Source organism: Puma concolor, chromosome E2, assembly GCF_028749965.1.
Source record: "Puma concolor isolate L17-30 chromosome E2, mPumCon1.1.hap2, whole genome shotgun sequence".
NCBI lineage: Eukaryota > Metazoa > Chordata > Mammalia > Carnivora > Felidae > Puma > Puma concolor.
Genome location: NC_141681.1, coordinates 61,795,566 through 61,810,959, shown reverse-complemented (window position 1 = coordinate 61,810,959; position 15,394 = coordinate 61,795,566). Strand labels below are relative to the sequence as shown.

Below are 15,394 nucleotides of genomic sequence, written 5' to 3'. Positions count from 1 at the left end.
AGAGAGAATCCCGAGCAGGTCCCATGCTGTCAGCACAGAACCTAACAGTGGGCTTGATTTTACCAACTGTGAGACCATGAGCTGAAATCAAGAGTTAGCCACGTAACCCAGGCACCCCCCAGCATATATATTTTGTATTATTTCATAACCCGCCTAACAGAGGTCTTCCCAAACAAAAGCTTTCCCTTGCACCAAGAGGTATGTGCAAGAATATTGACAATAGCAAACCCATGGAGACAGCCCGGGAAAGAGGATGGGTGAATGGGCTTCCCACACAGCGGACCACTATCTGTGGCCGCGTAGCTTTCTGTGCTATAGATGCACCGAGAGAAATGTCACAGTTTACCCCACAGAGTACCCCCTTCCATGATTCAAGCCCTTTCTACATGTACCTTCTGGTTTCTCAGTGCGATGGAGCCCCAATACCCGGTCGAAACCGGCTCACGAGTGTATTCCAAATAACCAGTAAATGTGCTTTTGCCTCAGCTGTGCCCGGAATCTTTTCTTCTCCCCAAACTGCCCTTTCAAACTAGTTCTGCAAACAGACTCCCCATCCCCCCCATACCTTCCATCTCTGGAAGAAAAGAATGCAAAGTAGTTGACTTTTTTGGTAATGATTTGTCAATAAAAGAGCATTCGGCAACTTTCCATCACCAATCATATCAGGTCAGCTTAGCTGTTAATGTTCCCAGTGAATTAAAGGAATCTATCATTTGAACATAAAGTTTCCCTTTCAAAGCCTCAGTCCGATTTCTGAGTTTCTGCCTCTGCTCTCCAACTTTTTAGGTACGTGCGGCCCACTGAAGGTGAAGGGTGTGGACAGAGGACAGGGGAGCAAAGGGAAAGCCTCACATGACCTCTGGGAACTGCCGTTTGTGTCATAGGGCTGGACGTTCCTGGATTTTAAGGAATAAACACCAACATTACACCTTTATTAATTAATTCAACAGATTACTTATTGGTCATTGGAAATGTGGCAGCCATTTTTCTAGGTACCAGAAATACTTCAGTGAACAAACAAATTCCCTGACCTCCTTAAAGTTATATTTTAATGGAGTAAGACAGGAAATGGAGAATACGATCAGGAAATTAGGAATTATCTTCCAAACAGAGAAGTACGATGGAAATATACATACTTGCATATACATTTATGTACATTACATGGGGGCTGCAGCTGAGGAAGCTTCTGGTGTGGAAGGAGCACTTTTGAAGGCCATTTTCTGGTGAGTCCTCAGGTGGCGGTGATAGGTGGACGACTGGCGGTAGCTTCTCCGGCAAAGGGAACACGCGTAGGGCTTCTCTCCCGTGTGGATTCTCTCATGAGCCTTGAGGTTGGTTTTGTGGCTGAAGGACTTTTCACACATGCTGCACGTGAAAGGCTTCTCTCTTGCGTGAGTCATCTGGTGCACGTGTAGGTCTGATGCTTGGAAGAAGCCTTTGTTACACTCAGCACAAATAAATGTCCTCTCATTATTGTGTCTTCTCTGATGGGCTTTTAGCTGAGAGAAATACCTAAAGATCTTGGGACACTTTTCACATCTATATGGTTTGGAGGCTTCATGGGATCTTTCTTGGAGTCCCTCACATGTGGAGATTCCCTCATTCTGGTGGGTAGGAACAGGCTCAGGGGTGACCTTGACTGGCTGAGAGAGAAACCCTGGTCCCACCTCCATAAGGATATCTTGATAAGGGGGTCCTTTTGGGCACCCCTCCTGGGACCCGGAGATAGCTAGACCTGCTCTTCCAGAGCTGACTGGATTCTTCAAAGAAACACTGTCGTCTTCAGGCCTAGGACAGCCCTCTTCCTGGATAATGAGCAGGGAAGGGATTTCATTGCCTTGACTAGTAATACCGTCATTTACTTGGTCAATGTTGCCACCATTTTCTTTATTTTCATCTCCTGTGAGGGGAAAAATGTGACTCAGTGAAGTTGTAGCCAGGAGGAAGTCCACATAGAATATCCCTCCGGTACCTTGGCCTGCCCCACTCACCTCGTCCCATTGCCAGGGAAGTATCCTGGGGAGTACAGGACGGTGTCCCCATGTTCTCTCCTGTTGGGGTTCCTGCTGACAACTGTTTGGTGAAATGAACAATGACTTCTCTTAAGGGCATATTCTCAGAAAAGAGGGCTTCCTGTCCCTGCATGTGGACGTGGACCTATAAACAAAGCCTGATTACTGTGAGGAAATAGATCTCATGGAAGACCTGCACTCATCAAGTTTCCCAGGATCCCTCTACTGTGTGCTGCCACACCCACTGCTCTGCTCTCATCTCTGCCGGCCTTAAATTTCATGGTAATTTCTTGCTACTGTGCCTTTCCCAATGAGAAAAGCCTAATACTAAGGCTTTCTGAGGGGACAGCAAGCTTGTGTTAAGGTACTTCTCCCCATTCTTGAGGTTTCTGCTCTATCGTCAACTTCTTGGTGAGCCTTCCTACCATCTCACTGGCTCTAATCAATTTAGATAGTGGCTCTTATATGTCCTCCTGACTAGATGCCTATAAAACATCTGCTTTCATTTTTGCTTTCTTAGCAATGGTAAAGCGTCTCTTTGGTGAGAACTAGTAAGTGGGTCTACAATGACTCTCCTGTCTCTACTTCCAGGCAACTCCAACAGGTTGTACTTAATCCTTACACACCTCTGCCCCTCACCCCAGGAGTCAAAACCCTTTACTCACTAATCCAGGTGGTTTCATGCCATCGTCAGTTAGATTTTCCATGAATTTCTCCATGTTTCTGCCACTTGTATTCCATTTCTCTTTCAACATGGACCTGTCACTGCAGTGGCCATTGATCATAAACTGTTCCAGGACCAAACGAGAAATAATTTCATCCTTGCTGTGTTTTTCTGGCTGCAGCCATGAGTGAAATAAGTTGTAGAGATTTTGCAGTTCCTCCCTTGCACATGAGTTATTACTGTTTTGAAATAAACTGAGCTGAGTGCTGGGGAACTCATAGATCTCTTCCCCCTGAATGGCTGGTCCTTGGCTGGGCTTATGCTCTAGGTTTTCTGACCCAGGGACATTCCTAGATGGTTCTCCCTGACATGAAATTCTGAGATCTAAAGCCATTCTTAACAAGAATTCTCAGAGAGATTCAACTTTGGATGTTCAATTCGTACTGACTTGTTTCTCTGAAGATCTGTTTCACCAACTGGTAGATACTTGAAGAGTGCCAGCTAGAAATAGAAGAGGTATACAATTAGTTTCAGCACCGCCATAATTAAAAAAAAATTCAGTTTCAGAGGAGTTTATGGATGAATTCTACTAGACATTTAAGAGAGAAAGAAGTCTAATCCTACACAGACTCTCCCAGAGCATAAAAAAGTGACAACAGTCCCCTTTTAGTTAATAAGTTCAGCAGCTCCCTGATAACAAAATTTTACAAGTGCATGAAAGAAAACTACACTACAGATCAGGATATCTCACGGAAAACAAAGTTTGTAAATCAAATTCAGTGACATATAAAGAGAATAATAGATCACAAAACAAGTGGGGTTAACTTTCTAAACGAAAAGTTGGGTTAAACTAAAAAAATATTGATGTAACTTACCACATGAATAGAATTTAGGAAAATACAATATAATCATCTTCTTGGGTACATTAAAAGTGCTTCATAAAAGTCAGTGCTCATTACCAAAAAAGACATTTAGTAAGCTAGGAAGGAAGAGAACATCCCTGATATCATAAAGTTCTACAAAATACAGCAAAAATTATCCTTAAAAGTTTTTTCCTTGAAATTGAGAGGTGGAGGGCCACTTTCAACTCTATGCAACATTGGAATACTCTTTTTCCGGTAAAAAAGGCAAGAAAATGTATCAAATATCATTATTTATACATTTCCTGATTTTGTTTCCAACAAAGGATCAAATATTCTACAAATCTTAGACAAATTTTTGCAAAATGAATTTTTGCAGAATGTCTGATACAAGACCAATTTACCAAAATCGATTGGATTGTATAATAACACAAGCAGCTTAAAATAAAAAAATAAACCTCAATGATATATATTACCATTAAACATGAAATATCGAAGAAAAACTCCAGTGAAAATGTACAAGTCCTCTACAGAAATACACAATATCAATAAATATCATAGGCATAAAGGACAACTATGTTCACGGATGGCAAGACCCAATTCCAATTGGGAAACATCAATTATCCCCAAGTTTCTCTGTGAACTCAATGCTATACCATTGGAAATCCAGCAAGTGGCTTGTGTTTGTGTGTATGTGTGAGAAAATTGACAGCTGATTCTAAAATTAGACATAAACAGGCTAAAAATAGCCCAGACAATTCTGAAGACTAATAATATTTCAGGATTTACATAACCACAAAACAAAACTGATTATGAGATTATATTCATTAAGACCGTGATCATGGCACAAAGATAGACAGATAAGGAAACAGAACAGAATGTTCTCCTGATATGATCGACATCTATACTGTCACTTGCTTTCTATACAACATGACACTGAAATGCATGTGCAGAGAGGAAAGCCTTTTTTTTCTTCAATAAATGGTGTTAGGTCAACTGAATATTCAGAAAGGGGAAAATTAATCCTGACCCCCGTCCTATCCCATTTACAAAAATTAGTTCTAGATGAGTTTTTTAAATCTCTGAAATGTAAAATAAAGCTTCTAGAAGACCACCTGGAAGAATATATTTAAGAACCTGTAGTAAAAAAATATTTTTAATACAATACAGTAAGAACTCAGCAGGAAAGCTTGGGATTCTCTCTCTTCCTCTCCCTCTGCCCCTCCCCAGCTCACACACATGCTTTCTCTAAAAAACAAATAAACTTAAAAAAAAAAAAAAACTACAATAACACTCTAAGAAATATCTGCCAGAATGAGAAAAATCATTCTGTCAGCATGGACTGGAATGCCTAGAAGTCTCAATCTCTACTGGTGAGTACTCACTGTGGACATGTTTTGACTGGTACCTACAAAATGTGCATTTATGTATTCTCCATGATATAGCTCACCAGTATTACTCCAGGGCATATATTCAACAGAAAAATCTACTCGTGTGCATCAAAGACATATATGAGAGTGTTTATGTCATCATAATTCACAATATTCCCATGTTGTAAACAATCTAAGTGTCCAACATTAAAGAGGATAGAGGGGTGCCTGGGTGGCGCAGTCGGTTAAGCGTCCGACTTCAGCCAGGTCACGATCTCGCGGTCCGTGAGTTCGAGCCCCGCGTCAGGCTCTGGGCTGATGGCTCGGAGCCTGGAGCCTGTTTCCGATTCTGTGTCTCCCTCTCTCTCTGCCCCTCCCCCGTTCATGCTCTGTCTCTCTCTGTCCCAAAAATAAATAAACGTTGAAAAAAAAATTAAAAAAAAAAAAGAGGATAGATTATCATTAAATCACAGAGTTATATTTGATAGCGATGTAAATGAATGCAACAGAATAACCACAACCATAATGTTGAATGAAATAATGCAGAAATGAAAAAATTCATTTTGTTTATTCCCATTTATGTTATTTCAAAAGCATACAAGGGGTGCCTAGCTGGCTCAGTCAGTAGAGTATGAAGCCCTTGATCTCAGGGTCATGAGTTCAAGCCCCACATTGAGTGTAGAGTTTACTTTCAAAAACAAAACAAAACAAAACAAAACAATTGGTGCCCTGGGTGGCTCAGTGGGTTAAGCTGCCAATTTCGGCTCAGGTCACGATCTCACAGTTTGTGGGTTCAAGCGCTGCATCAGGCTGTGTGCTGACAGCTCAGAGCCTGGAGCCTGCTTTGGATTCTGTGTCTCCCTCTCTCACTGCTCCTCTCCTGCTTGCACTCTGCCTCTCTCTCACTCTCTCAAAAATAAATAAACATTAAAAAAAACAAACCACAAAGGGCGCCTGGTTGGCTCAGTCGGTTTAAGCATCCAGCTTGGGCTCAGGTCATGATCTCACGGTTTGTGAGTTCAAACCCGGTGTCTGGCTCTGCACTTGGAGTGCAGAGCCTGCTTGGGATTCTTTCTCTTTCTCCTTCTTTGTCTGCATCTTCCCTGCTCTCTCTCTCTCTCTCTCAAAAATAAATAAATAAACTAAAAACAAAACAAAAAAAGCATAATACTATCAATATTATTTAGGATGTCGGTTACTTTGGGGAACCACAGTAGATACTGGGATAGGTACACACATGGAGGGCTGCATAGGAGGACCCCATCCCAGAACTAAACAGAATTGTGAGATGTTCTACTCGCAGTTTCCGCTGGCAGTATTCCACCTCTTGGTCTGTTTTTTTTTTTTTTTTTTTTTTTTTAAGTAGGCTCCAAACCCTACTTGGGGCTTGAACTCATGACCCTGAAATTAGGGTCACACATTCTATCGACTGCACCAGGCAGGCGCCCCTCCACCTCTTGATCTTGGAGGTCGTTTATGCAGGAGAGTTTCTCTGTAAAAATCCGCCAAGCTATCTACTTCCGCTTTTTCATTTTTCTGTATGTGCATTACACTTCAATAAAAATGTTCAATTTTAGGGGCACCTGGACGGCTCAGTCAGTTAAGCATTCGACCTGATTTTGGCTCAGGTCATGATCTCATGGTTTGTGGGATCGATCCCTCCTCGGGCTCTACACTGACAGCACAGAGCCTGCTTGGGATTCTCTCCCTCCCTCTCTCTCTGCTCCTTCTCTGCCTGTTCTCTCTCTCTCTCAGAATAAATAACAAAATATTAGAAAAAGTTGAGAATAAGGCGAATGAAATAGAAGAGATAGGAATCCATACAAATGATCTCATCCCGTGTTGGAAACTCCTCTTACATCAGACACAGACATTTGCACAACCCACTCACCCACCCTCTCCACCTCCTTCCCTCCAGGTATCCCCTCTGTGTCAGGCCAAAGATACATTCCTTAGGAAACTTTCTCTTTACTGGTTTTTTTCCCTATCAATGATTCCCCTTCCTTATGAAAAACATTCCTTCCTTCACTGCTTTTCTCAGAGCTACAATTTTTTTTTTCAACATTTATTTATTTTTGGGACAGAGAGAGACAGAGCATGAACGGGGGAGGGGCAGAGAGAGAGGGAGACACAGAATCGGAAACAGGCTCCAGGCTCCGAGCCATCAGCCCAGAGCCCGACGCGGGGCTCGAACTTCCGGACCGCGAGATCGTGACCTGGCTGAAGTTGGACGCTCAACCGACTGTGCCACCCAGGCGCCCCTCTATTTCTGATTCCTGTTCTCTTCCACCCAAGGTAGGATCCAGCAGAGATGAAATTGAGTTTGCATTTCTCCATATTGATTTCTGGCTACAAATCACATTATCTGGGTAACTGTAGCCACACCATTGGGAAATGAATGAAAGATTTAATTCTACGTCCATATTATTGCTCTATTTTTGTGTCCTCCCATTTTATGGATAGTTAAAATTTCAAAGACTTGTATTTTTATATTTTTTAAAAAGTTTACTTATTTATTTTGAGAGAGACAGAGACAGTGCAGGTGAGGGAGGGGCAGAGAGAGGGGAAGAGAGAGAGGATCCCAAGCAGGCTCTGTGCTGCCAGCTCAGAGCTCAATCTCACAAAACCTTGAGATCATCACCGGAAAGGAAGTCGGACGCTTAACCGACCAGGCAACCAGTCCGACCAGTCGGACGCTTAGCCACCAGGCGACCCCCCCCCCCAAATTTGTATTTTTTTAAAACAGCAAATTTCACGCCACAAATTCAGAAAATGAGTGGTAGGGTTGGTATGTGGGCACACACAGACCTGATTAATTACTGTTCGTTGATGCCATTTTGTGCTTTTGTGTCAAGCTCTAATCAGACTAGCCACCCTGATCCTGTCAGTTAATGAGGCCAAGAGGATTCTGGGGAAAACCCCATAGAACGGTGAATACATTCTTGTCTTTTCTTAATCCGTTTATCACAAAGCTTCTAGTCAACTTTTATTAAATGCCCATATGCTCAGGTCACACTCCACCTGACTCCTTCTATGCCTACCTGTTGCATTCAGGAAAAGTACCAAGTCCTTCCTGGTCTCAGGAGGCCTTGCCTGGGCCATCTCACCCTCCAGCCCCACCTTAGGTGTGGTGGCTGGTTCTCTGTACCCAGGTACACTGGCCTCCCTCCCTCTCTCTTATTTTTCCTGTAGAATCCATGCCCCCTTCTTCTTCTGGGCCTCCCCACAAGTTTCATTTCCGGATTATCCCAGGCACACACGGACCACACGCTCACACTTGTAGACATGCACTCAATCCTGCACAGACACAGCTGTGGAACACTACCATGGCTAAGACTTTGGAATTAAAACCCTGACTGCCATGTTAAAAGTTCTCATCATAAGAGAAAAAATTGACACTATGGAAGGGGATGGATGTTAACAAGACTTATTGTGGTGATCATTTTGCAGTGTATGCAAATATCGAATCATATGTTGTACACCTGAAACTAACATAATGTTATACATCAATTATATCTCAAAACAAAACAAACTCCAGCCTGCCAGGGGTCTTTTTTTTTTTTTTTTAATGTTTTCTTTGTTTTTGAGAGAGAGAGAGAGAGAGAGAGAGAGAGACAGACAGACAGAGCATGAGCGGTGGGGAGGGGCAGACAGAGAGGGAAACACAGAATCCGGAGCAGGCTCCAGGCTCTGAGCTGTCAGCACAGAGGGGCTTCAATTCACAAACCGGGAGATCATGACCTGAGCTGAAGTCAGATGCTTAACTGACTGAGCCACCCAGGTGCTCATCCTGCCAGGGTTCTTAATCTGGAATCGGGCATTTACAAGCTGTGTGACCCCAGACATATTACACATCAGGTTCTCGTCTGTGTCATGAGGACTCTGATCTCTGATAATACCCAGCACCCAGACTTGCCACGGGAGCTAAAAGAGTTAATACATAATAGAGCATTTGCTGGCATATGATAAGCACTCAGTAAAAGTCTGCTAAATACCTAGTACCCACCCTTTACTTTTTTTTTAAGTAGGTGCCACGCCCAGTGCGGAGCCCAACTCAGGGCTCAGACTCGTGACCCTGAGATCAAGACCTGAGCGGAGATCAAGAGGTGGCCACTTAACTGACCGAGCCACCCAGGCACCCTATGACACCCATCCTTTAAATTTCAGCTCCAACCTATTCATCCCAATCTGCTGTGAGCCAACACGTTCACAAGATGCAATAAAAGTAAATTACCAAGAAACATAAAATTAACAAGATAACAGAGCCACACAAAAAGACTTTCCCACGAGGGGCGCCTGGGTGGCTCCCCGTCGGTTAAGCATCCAACTCTCGATTTTGGTGCAGGTCATGATCTCAAGATTTGTGGGTTCGAGCCCCTCCAGCAGGCTCTGCACTGACAGCATGGAGCCTACTTGGGATTCTCTCTCTCCCAGTCTCTCTCTCTCTCTCTCTCTCTCTCTGCCCTTCCCCCGCTCATGCTTGAGCTCTTCCTCTCTCTCTCTCAAAAATAAATAAATTAAAAAAAAAAAAAAAAGACTTTCCCAGGAGAAGTCTCCTGCAATCCACCCAGGTTTTTTTTTTTTTTTATTGTTTATTTTTGAGAGCGAGAGAGACAGAGCACGAGTGGGGGAGGGGCAGAGAGAGAGATACACACAGACAGACAGACAGACAGAATCCGAAGCAGCTCCAGACTCTGAGCTGTCAGCACAGAGCCCGACACGGGGCTCGAACTCAGTCAACCACAAGATCATGACCTGAGCCTAAGCCACATGCCCAACCGACTGAGCCACCCAGGCGCCCCAATCCACCCAGGTTTTTACACAGAACTGTTGAAACAATAGACCATCCCTCACACTTGAGGGACCCCCATAACTTTGCACCTAGGAATGTTCCCCCCAGCCCCCAAGCTATGCCTACGTACACATACGTGCACACACACACACACAAAATCAGAAAATTTCCTTCTGTTCTGAAAACTCACCTCAGGAAGACTGAACTTCAAACCGGGAGAGCCTGGGCTAAACGCTGAGTTGCAGTGTGACTCACACTCTGCACAGGGCTCATCTGACGGGCCTTCCGGAGGCTCCTCCCTCTTATAGGGTCTGGGGTCAGTGATGCATTTACAGATGTGATTGGATAAAATCTGCCTGCCGATGGAATCCCGCCCCAGCTCCAGCTCTCTGATATGTTATTAGGTTACACCCCTGGGGCTGGGACAACCAGCCACAATCAAATCCTAGTATTTCTGCAGTGAAATGTAACAACACACACTGAGTGGGGAATGCAAAGATTAACGTTAGTCTCACATAAATTCCCGCCAAGTTTTGTCTTAAGCGAGTCTCACACAAAGTTGCTGATGCTTTCTAATTGTCTAGATTTGTGGATTGCAAGTGTGGCAGAGAACAAGGTTAATGTTCTCTCTTCCTGTGTCAATCCCAGGCAGTGAGTCGGAGGGTGCCCCAGGACCCCAGAGGAGAGGTTCCTAGTTCAGCAAAAAGACCACAGGGACTGAAACAAACATTCTTTTAGCGGGAAGGGAGCTGGGTTCTTATTTTATGTTGAGAAAGCACAGCATGGCTGAGACTCACCGTCAGAGAGGGCGGAGTTAACAATAGTGACAGGCCCCTGGTTTGAAATGTGGCTGGGAAGGGCACCGTGTACCCACTGGGGGGCAGGGGGAGGGGAGAGTGGCAGCAATAGATTTTGGGAAACTGGGCTCTTCTGTGTCCCAACTCTTTGTAGAGGAAGCGACCACCCTGTACAAGATGAGAGAGACTCGGGGAAGCAGATGGAATGGATTTTTGACAGAAGGTACCTGTCAGGCAGTCCAAACATCGTCCCTCTGTCCTCCACTTTCAAGTCATTTCCAGAGTCAGACCACTTCGACTGCTGCACAGCCCCCATCACGCCTCACTGGCGGGGATCGGCTCCTGTCTGGCCTCCTCTCCACCTGTCAGTTTTCTCTCCTCAAAGCAGCTGTTCCGGGGACCCTCTATAACCACCTGACCATGTCCCCCCTCTGCTGAAGCTCCCCGATGGCTTCCAGAATCAATCTGCCAGGGTACAGACTGCCCTCGGTGAAGGTAAAAGACCTCCCCACGCCCCAACATGTCACAGACCCACCGTTTCACAAAATGCAAGAAAAATGAATTAACAGAAATGCGAAACCAACACGAAAACAAAGGCACACGAAATACAGGGGCTTTTATGTCATCAGATTCAACAGACAGAAAACGTGTGTCACCTCGCCCTGGGCTTATACACTTACTCTCTGTGTAGACAGGAGCCCAAGACAGGAGCCAGTGTGGAGGACGGCGGCACCCTCAGACCGCATTCTGAGGGTCACGGACACAGTGTGACTGGCGTCCTGACAGTGGCCTGGAGACCCTGTCACTCTGGCTCCAGTGGCCTGTCTGCCCCTTTGCTTGCCCTGCCAAAGCCTCACAGGCCCCCACAGTTCCAGGACCTGGTGGCCTCACTCCCACGGTGGGTCTTTCATTGTCCCCTCCCTCTGCTCCTTGGGAGAGGGACCCACAGCTCTCCGCTCTTCTCTCCTAGGCTGCGCTGGACACGTTTCCTCGCGTCTCGGGACCCCCTCCCACCAGGCGGTCTTTGGTCACCCCTCTGCTTCAGTTTTCTCCATAGCAACGATCTCCAGCAGACAAACTATACTCTTCCCACTTGTCTTCTTATCTGTCACTCTGGAATTGAACCAACTCACAAACAGAATTTTTTTTTTTCCTGCACTGCATCTGAGTGGTTTATGTAGAGCTGGACACTTGTAAGTTCTCATTAATTATGCATCTGTTTGAAATGAATATTCCAGGTGAGAGAGGGTGTGAGCTAAACTGACCCAGCAGCTGCAGGGAGGACAGAGTCAAATGAACCACAGAAGGGTTTATGGAGCAGACACGTCAAGACAGCCTCAGGGGCCAGGAGACGTGGGGACCTTGCAAGGGCTGCTGCCCTCCCCCCAAATCGAGGTAGAGAAATGAGAAGTTAGAGGGAAGCACAGAGAACAGCAACTTTCAGAGTCCTGTTCCACAACATGGGGAGATCAAGCACAGAGCTGCAGGGATGACGAGTTAAAGAAAAGCGTTTTTGGGGTGCCTGGGTTAGTGAAATCAACAATATATATGAAATAAGGTGTCTTTAGGGGCGCCTGGAGGGCTCAGTCAGTTAAGCATCTGACTTCAGCTCAAATCATGATCTCACGGTTCATGGGTTCAAGCCCCACATTGGGCTCTGCGCTGACAGCATGGAGCCTGCTTGGGATTCTCTCTCTCCCTCTCTCTCTCTGCCCCTCCCCTGCTCTCTCTCTCTCTCAAAAATAAACATTAAAAAAAAAAAAAGAAACAAAAGTGGTTTCCTTTCCCACCTTCATGGCCTCGGGATAGCCATTACCTTCCTGTACCAGCTTCCCTCTGTGGTGCTGGAATAGGCACTGATACCAGGCAAGAGGATTTAAGGAGCCGTCAGTCAGGCTGGCCAGCTGTCCCTGTGCTGTTGTCCATCCTCTCTCATTCCCCTAACCTTTGGGATGACAGTTTGGATGATGCCTCCACCCTGGCCGGGTTGAGATGCAAACTCCTGGTTGCCTAGTGTAGTGGGAGCTGGGCTCCCTTCCCTGGCCCCCTCCCCTTGTTTCGTACTCCCTGCATCAGCACACGGACCTTGGCCTTTCCTCCAGACACACATGAGACAGGGCAACGCACACATCCTGGAAAAAGTAATTAGATATGGAAAAATCACAAAAATCACAAAGATCGTAGTCAACGACATATGACATCCAGAAAACAGTGATGGAAGACAAGTACAAAGAAATTCAATTAAGAAGGTAAAATAATCAAGGAGATGAGGAAAGACAAAGGCCACAGGAAGAAGATATGCTAACAAAAATTGGGAAAATATCAATCATGGAAAATGTTTATAAAGATAGGACTGGGTAGAATAAATAGGAGAATGAAATATTGAAAGAATTAGTGAGTCAGATGACAGACTGAAGATGACATCTGAAAGACAAAGGATCCAAGAATGCAGTAGGAAGCATAAAAGAGCTGAGGTCGTGACCCGCCTGTAGGCAAGGATATTCCTCTGCTTCATGTTTCTGAAACTGTGGCTAACACATAATGCCACTAAACATCATTATCGAATACATAAAGAAAATGAACGTAGAGTATCAAGATCTAGATACAAGTACAGTATGCTTGGTTTCCGAGCATCATTCGTTCTGGAAACACGCTTGTAATCCAAAGCACCCAAATGTCAAAGCGAATTTCAAGAACCATCAGCGCAGTTGTGATCATGTAATGTTCAGTGTCATGGACTACTCGTATTGCAAGACATCACTCGTTTATCAAGTTAGAATTTCTTAGACATGTTGGCTCATCTTGTGGAACATTTGCAGGACAAGTTACTTGCAATCCAAGGTTTTCCTGTAGTCCCCAAAGAGGGGAAATCTATGTGATGACCCAGCAGGAGATGCATGGGTGGCAGCTTCAGCGGCCTCAGTCAGGCATGGACATGAGATCCTGAAGTTACTGGGCTCTGAGGCATGTGACAGGAAGAGGCAGGTGAAGTTCAGGGATGAGGCGGGAAGATACACACAGGGGTAAGTCAAGGGACAAGAAGAAGGATGCACAGGTGACCATTGTTGGGGGAACCAACAATGTGACTGGAGGGCAGATGTATGGAAGCTGGTAGGAGCATTGAAGAAAGGCCAGAATTTCCTTACCAGGAAATGGTGAAGCTCATTTAAAGTGAAGCAGACGGGGCAGGGTCTGGGACAGGACAGGTGGGAAAAGGAGATTGATTCTTCAGTCAGTTTGGCTCTTTATCCTCTTATCTCCTTCCAGTTCACATGTGAAGAGGGGTGAGGTGGGCAAGTAGCTAAGTGCTTGACTCGGGACAGACCAAGACTCTAAATCATCTAATCTGTGCCCATTACCAACTGGCTGACCTTGGTCATGTCCGCCGTCCCCAGGCTTCAGGATTCATGTCTGCAAAAGTGAAAAAATGGGCATTAAACTGTACAGAAAGGGAGGCAGACACTAAATAACAGATGATATTATGGAGCCCAGTAAAGATCCCATCCAGGTGCAAAGATGAGGAAAAATTCCTGGCGAAGAGAAAAGCATGCACGTGACCCTGAGGCTAGTGAGAGCTTGGCTTGGTGGTGGAATCAGGTGAAGGCCAGTAGGGCCGGTAAAGGAAGAGAGCGATGGATGGAGGGATGAGGGGAAAGGGGCAGATAAACATGGTTTTGTAGGCTATGACTAGAAATGTGGATTTTATCCTGACTATTCTGGGAAGTTGTGGGAGGGATTCAGCAAGACAAACACATGATTTTTTTAAATGTTTTATTTTGAAATAATTATAGATTCATGAGAAGTCACAAACACAGTGCAGAGTACCTTTTGCTTAGTTTCCCCCTGGTAACATCTGACATGATCTTTATGTCAAACCCAGGAACTGGACATTGGTTCAATCTTCAGACCTTTTTCAGAGTTATCATTTTACATGTGTGTGTGTGTGTGTGTGTGTGTGTGTGTGTGTTTCTGTGTGATTTTATCACATGGGTAGATTCGTGTAACTACAACCACAATCAAGACCCAGAACATTTTTTTTGGAAGAAGGTCAAAAGGTGATGTTTAGCCCCCAAATGGTGATGGGGCAGGTCAAATTAAGAGAAGTCTGAGGTGGAGCAAATATGCCTACAGAAGTGAGGCGTATTTGGAAAAATGGTCCTTGGGGCTACAATCTTGGTCTTAGCATTTGACCTGAGAACCAAGAATTTCTATGCTGTCAGGAAGCATTTTGGTCGGGACATTATAGTGACCATCCTGACTAGTTGGGAGTTGTTTCTTTTCTTTTCTTTTCTTTTCTTTTTTTTAACATTTATTTATTTATTTTTGAGAGAGAGGCAGAGAGCAAGCAAGCACAAGTGCACAAGTGGGAGGGAGGGAGGGAGGGAGAGAGAGAGAGAGAGAGAGAGAGAGAGAGAGAGAATCCCAAGCAGGATCCATGCTGTCAGTGTAGAGCCTGACACAGAGCATGACTTGAGCCAAAATCAAGTTGGACACTTAACCAACTGAGCCACCCAGGCGTCCTTGGAGTTAGTTTTTAAAGGGAAGGCCAGGAGAACAATTGAGGTTTAGATTTGGAAATGTGTCCAGCCAAATAGGTCAACAGGTTGTGGATAGTGCTATTGGCAAAGTTTAAGGTCATCTGAATAGGCTTCAACATGGCCAGGCAGTTGAGAGGGAAACTTATGACATGTCCTGCTATACAGAATTTTGCCAGTGTGATGGGAACAAAATTATGGTGCTAACTAATGGTTGGCTATGGCAGTGGTGTTTAAAAGGCCATTTAACTATGGGTGTCAGTGTGCCAAAATATAGCTAGATGGCTGTTGCATTGCCAGATGGAGTCTGCTCATGGCCTGCAGTGTTCCAGGGACATGCTATTATGTATCCCAAGTAGGTATA

The 15,394-nt window shown here is 44.9% G+C and overlaps 2 protein-coding genes across 3 annotated transcripts in view; both read right to left on the bottom strand.

The window, feature by feature from the left end:
• Positions 1 to 1,032: 1,032 nt before the first annotated feature.
• Positions 1,033 to 3,070, bottom strand: ZSCAN4 (zinc finger and SCAN domain containing 4). Of its 2 annotated transcripts, none has more exons than XM_025914468.2 (3): positions 2,678 to 3,070; positions 1,992 to 2,157; positions 1,033 to 1,900 (listed from the first exon to the last, which is right to left on the bottom strand). In XM_025914468.2, exons 1-3 carry the CDS (start codon positions 3,068 to 3,070, stop codon positions 1,158 to 1,160), a joined length of 1,302 nt encoding a protein of 433 aa, XP_025770253.2. In that variant the 3' UTR covers positions 1,033 to 1,157. The 2 variants fall into 2 exon arrangements, with proteins under 2 accessions (XP_025770253.2, XP_086544638.1); XM_086688512.1 differs by having other exon boundaries at positions 1,992 to 2,073.
• ZNF211 (zinc finger protein 211) overlaps positions 3,044 to 15,394 on the bottom strand; it is a 29,337-nt gene continuing 16,986 nt past the window's right edge. The window contains exon 4 of the mRNA XM_086688510.1: positions 3,044 to 3,177. Coding sequence (XP_086544636.1) covers positions 3,146 to 3,177 — 32 coding nt within the window. The 3' untranslated portion in view covers positions 3,044 to 3,145. The remainder of the gene's footprint in view (positions 3,178 to 15,394) is intronic.

Bases quoted from the DNA above. Each gene is read 5' to 3' on its own strand.
- ZSCAN4 (XM_025914468.2), bottom strand. From the start codon at position 3,070: ATGGCTTTAGATCTCAGAATTTCATGTCAGGGAGAACCATCTAGGAAT. The intron at 2,158-2,677 runs GTGAGTAAAGGG...CTTTGTTTATAG, and splicing joins GCATGAAACCACCTGGATTA to GTCCACGTCCACATGCAGGG. The intron at 1,901-1,991 runs GTGAGTGGGGCA...TTCCCCTCACAG, and splicing joins TTCCCTGGCAATGGGACGAG to GAGATGAAAATAAAGAAAAT.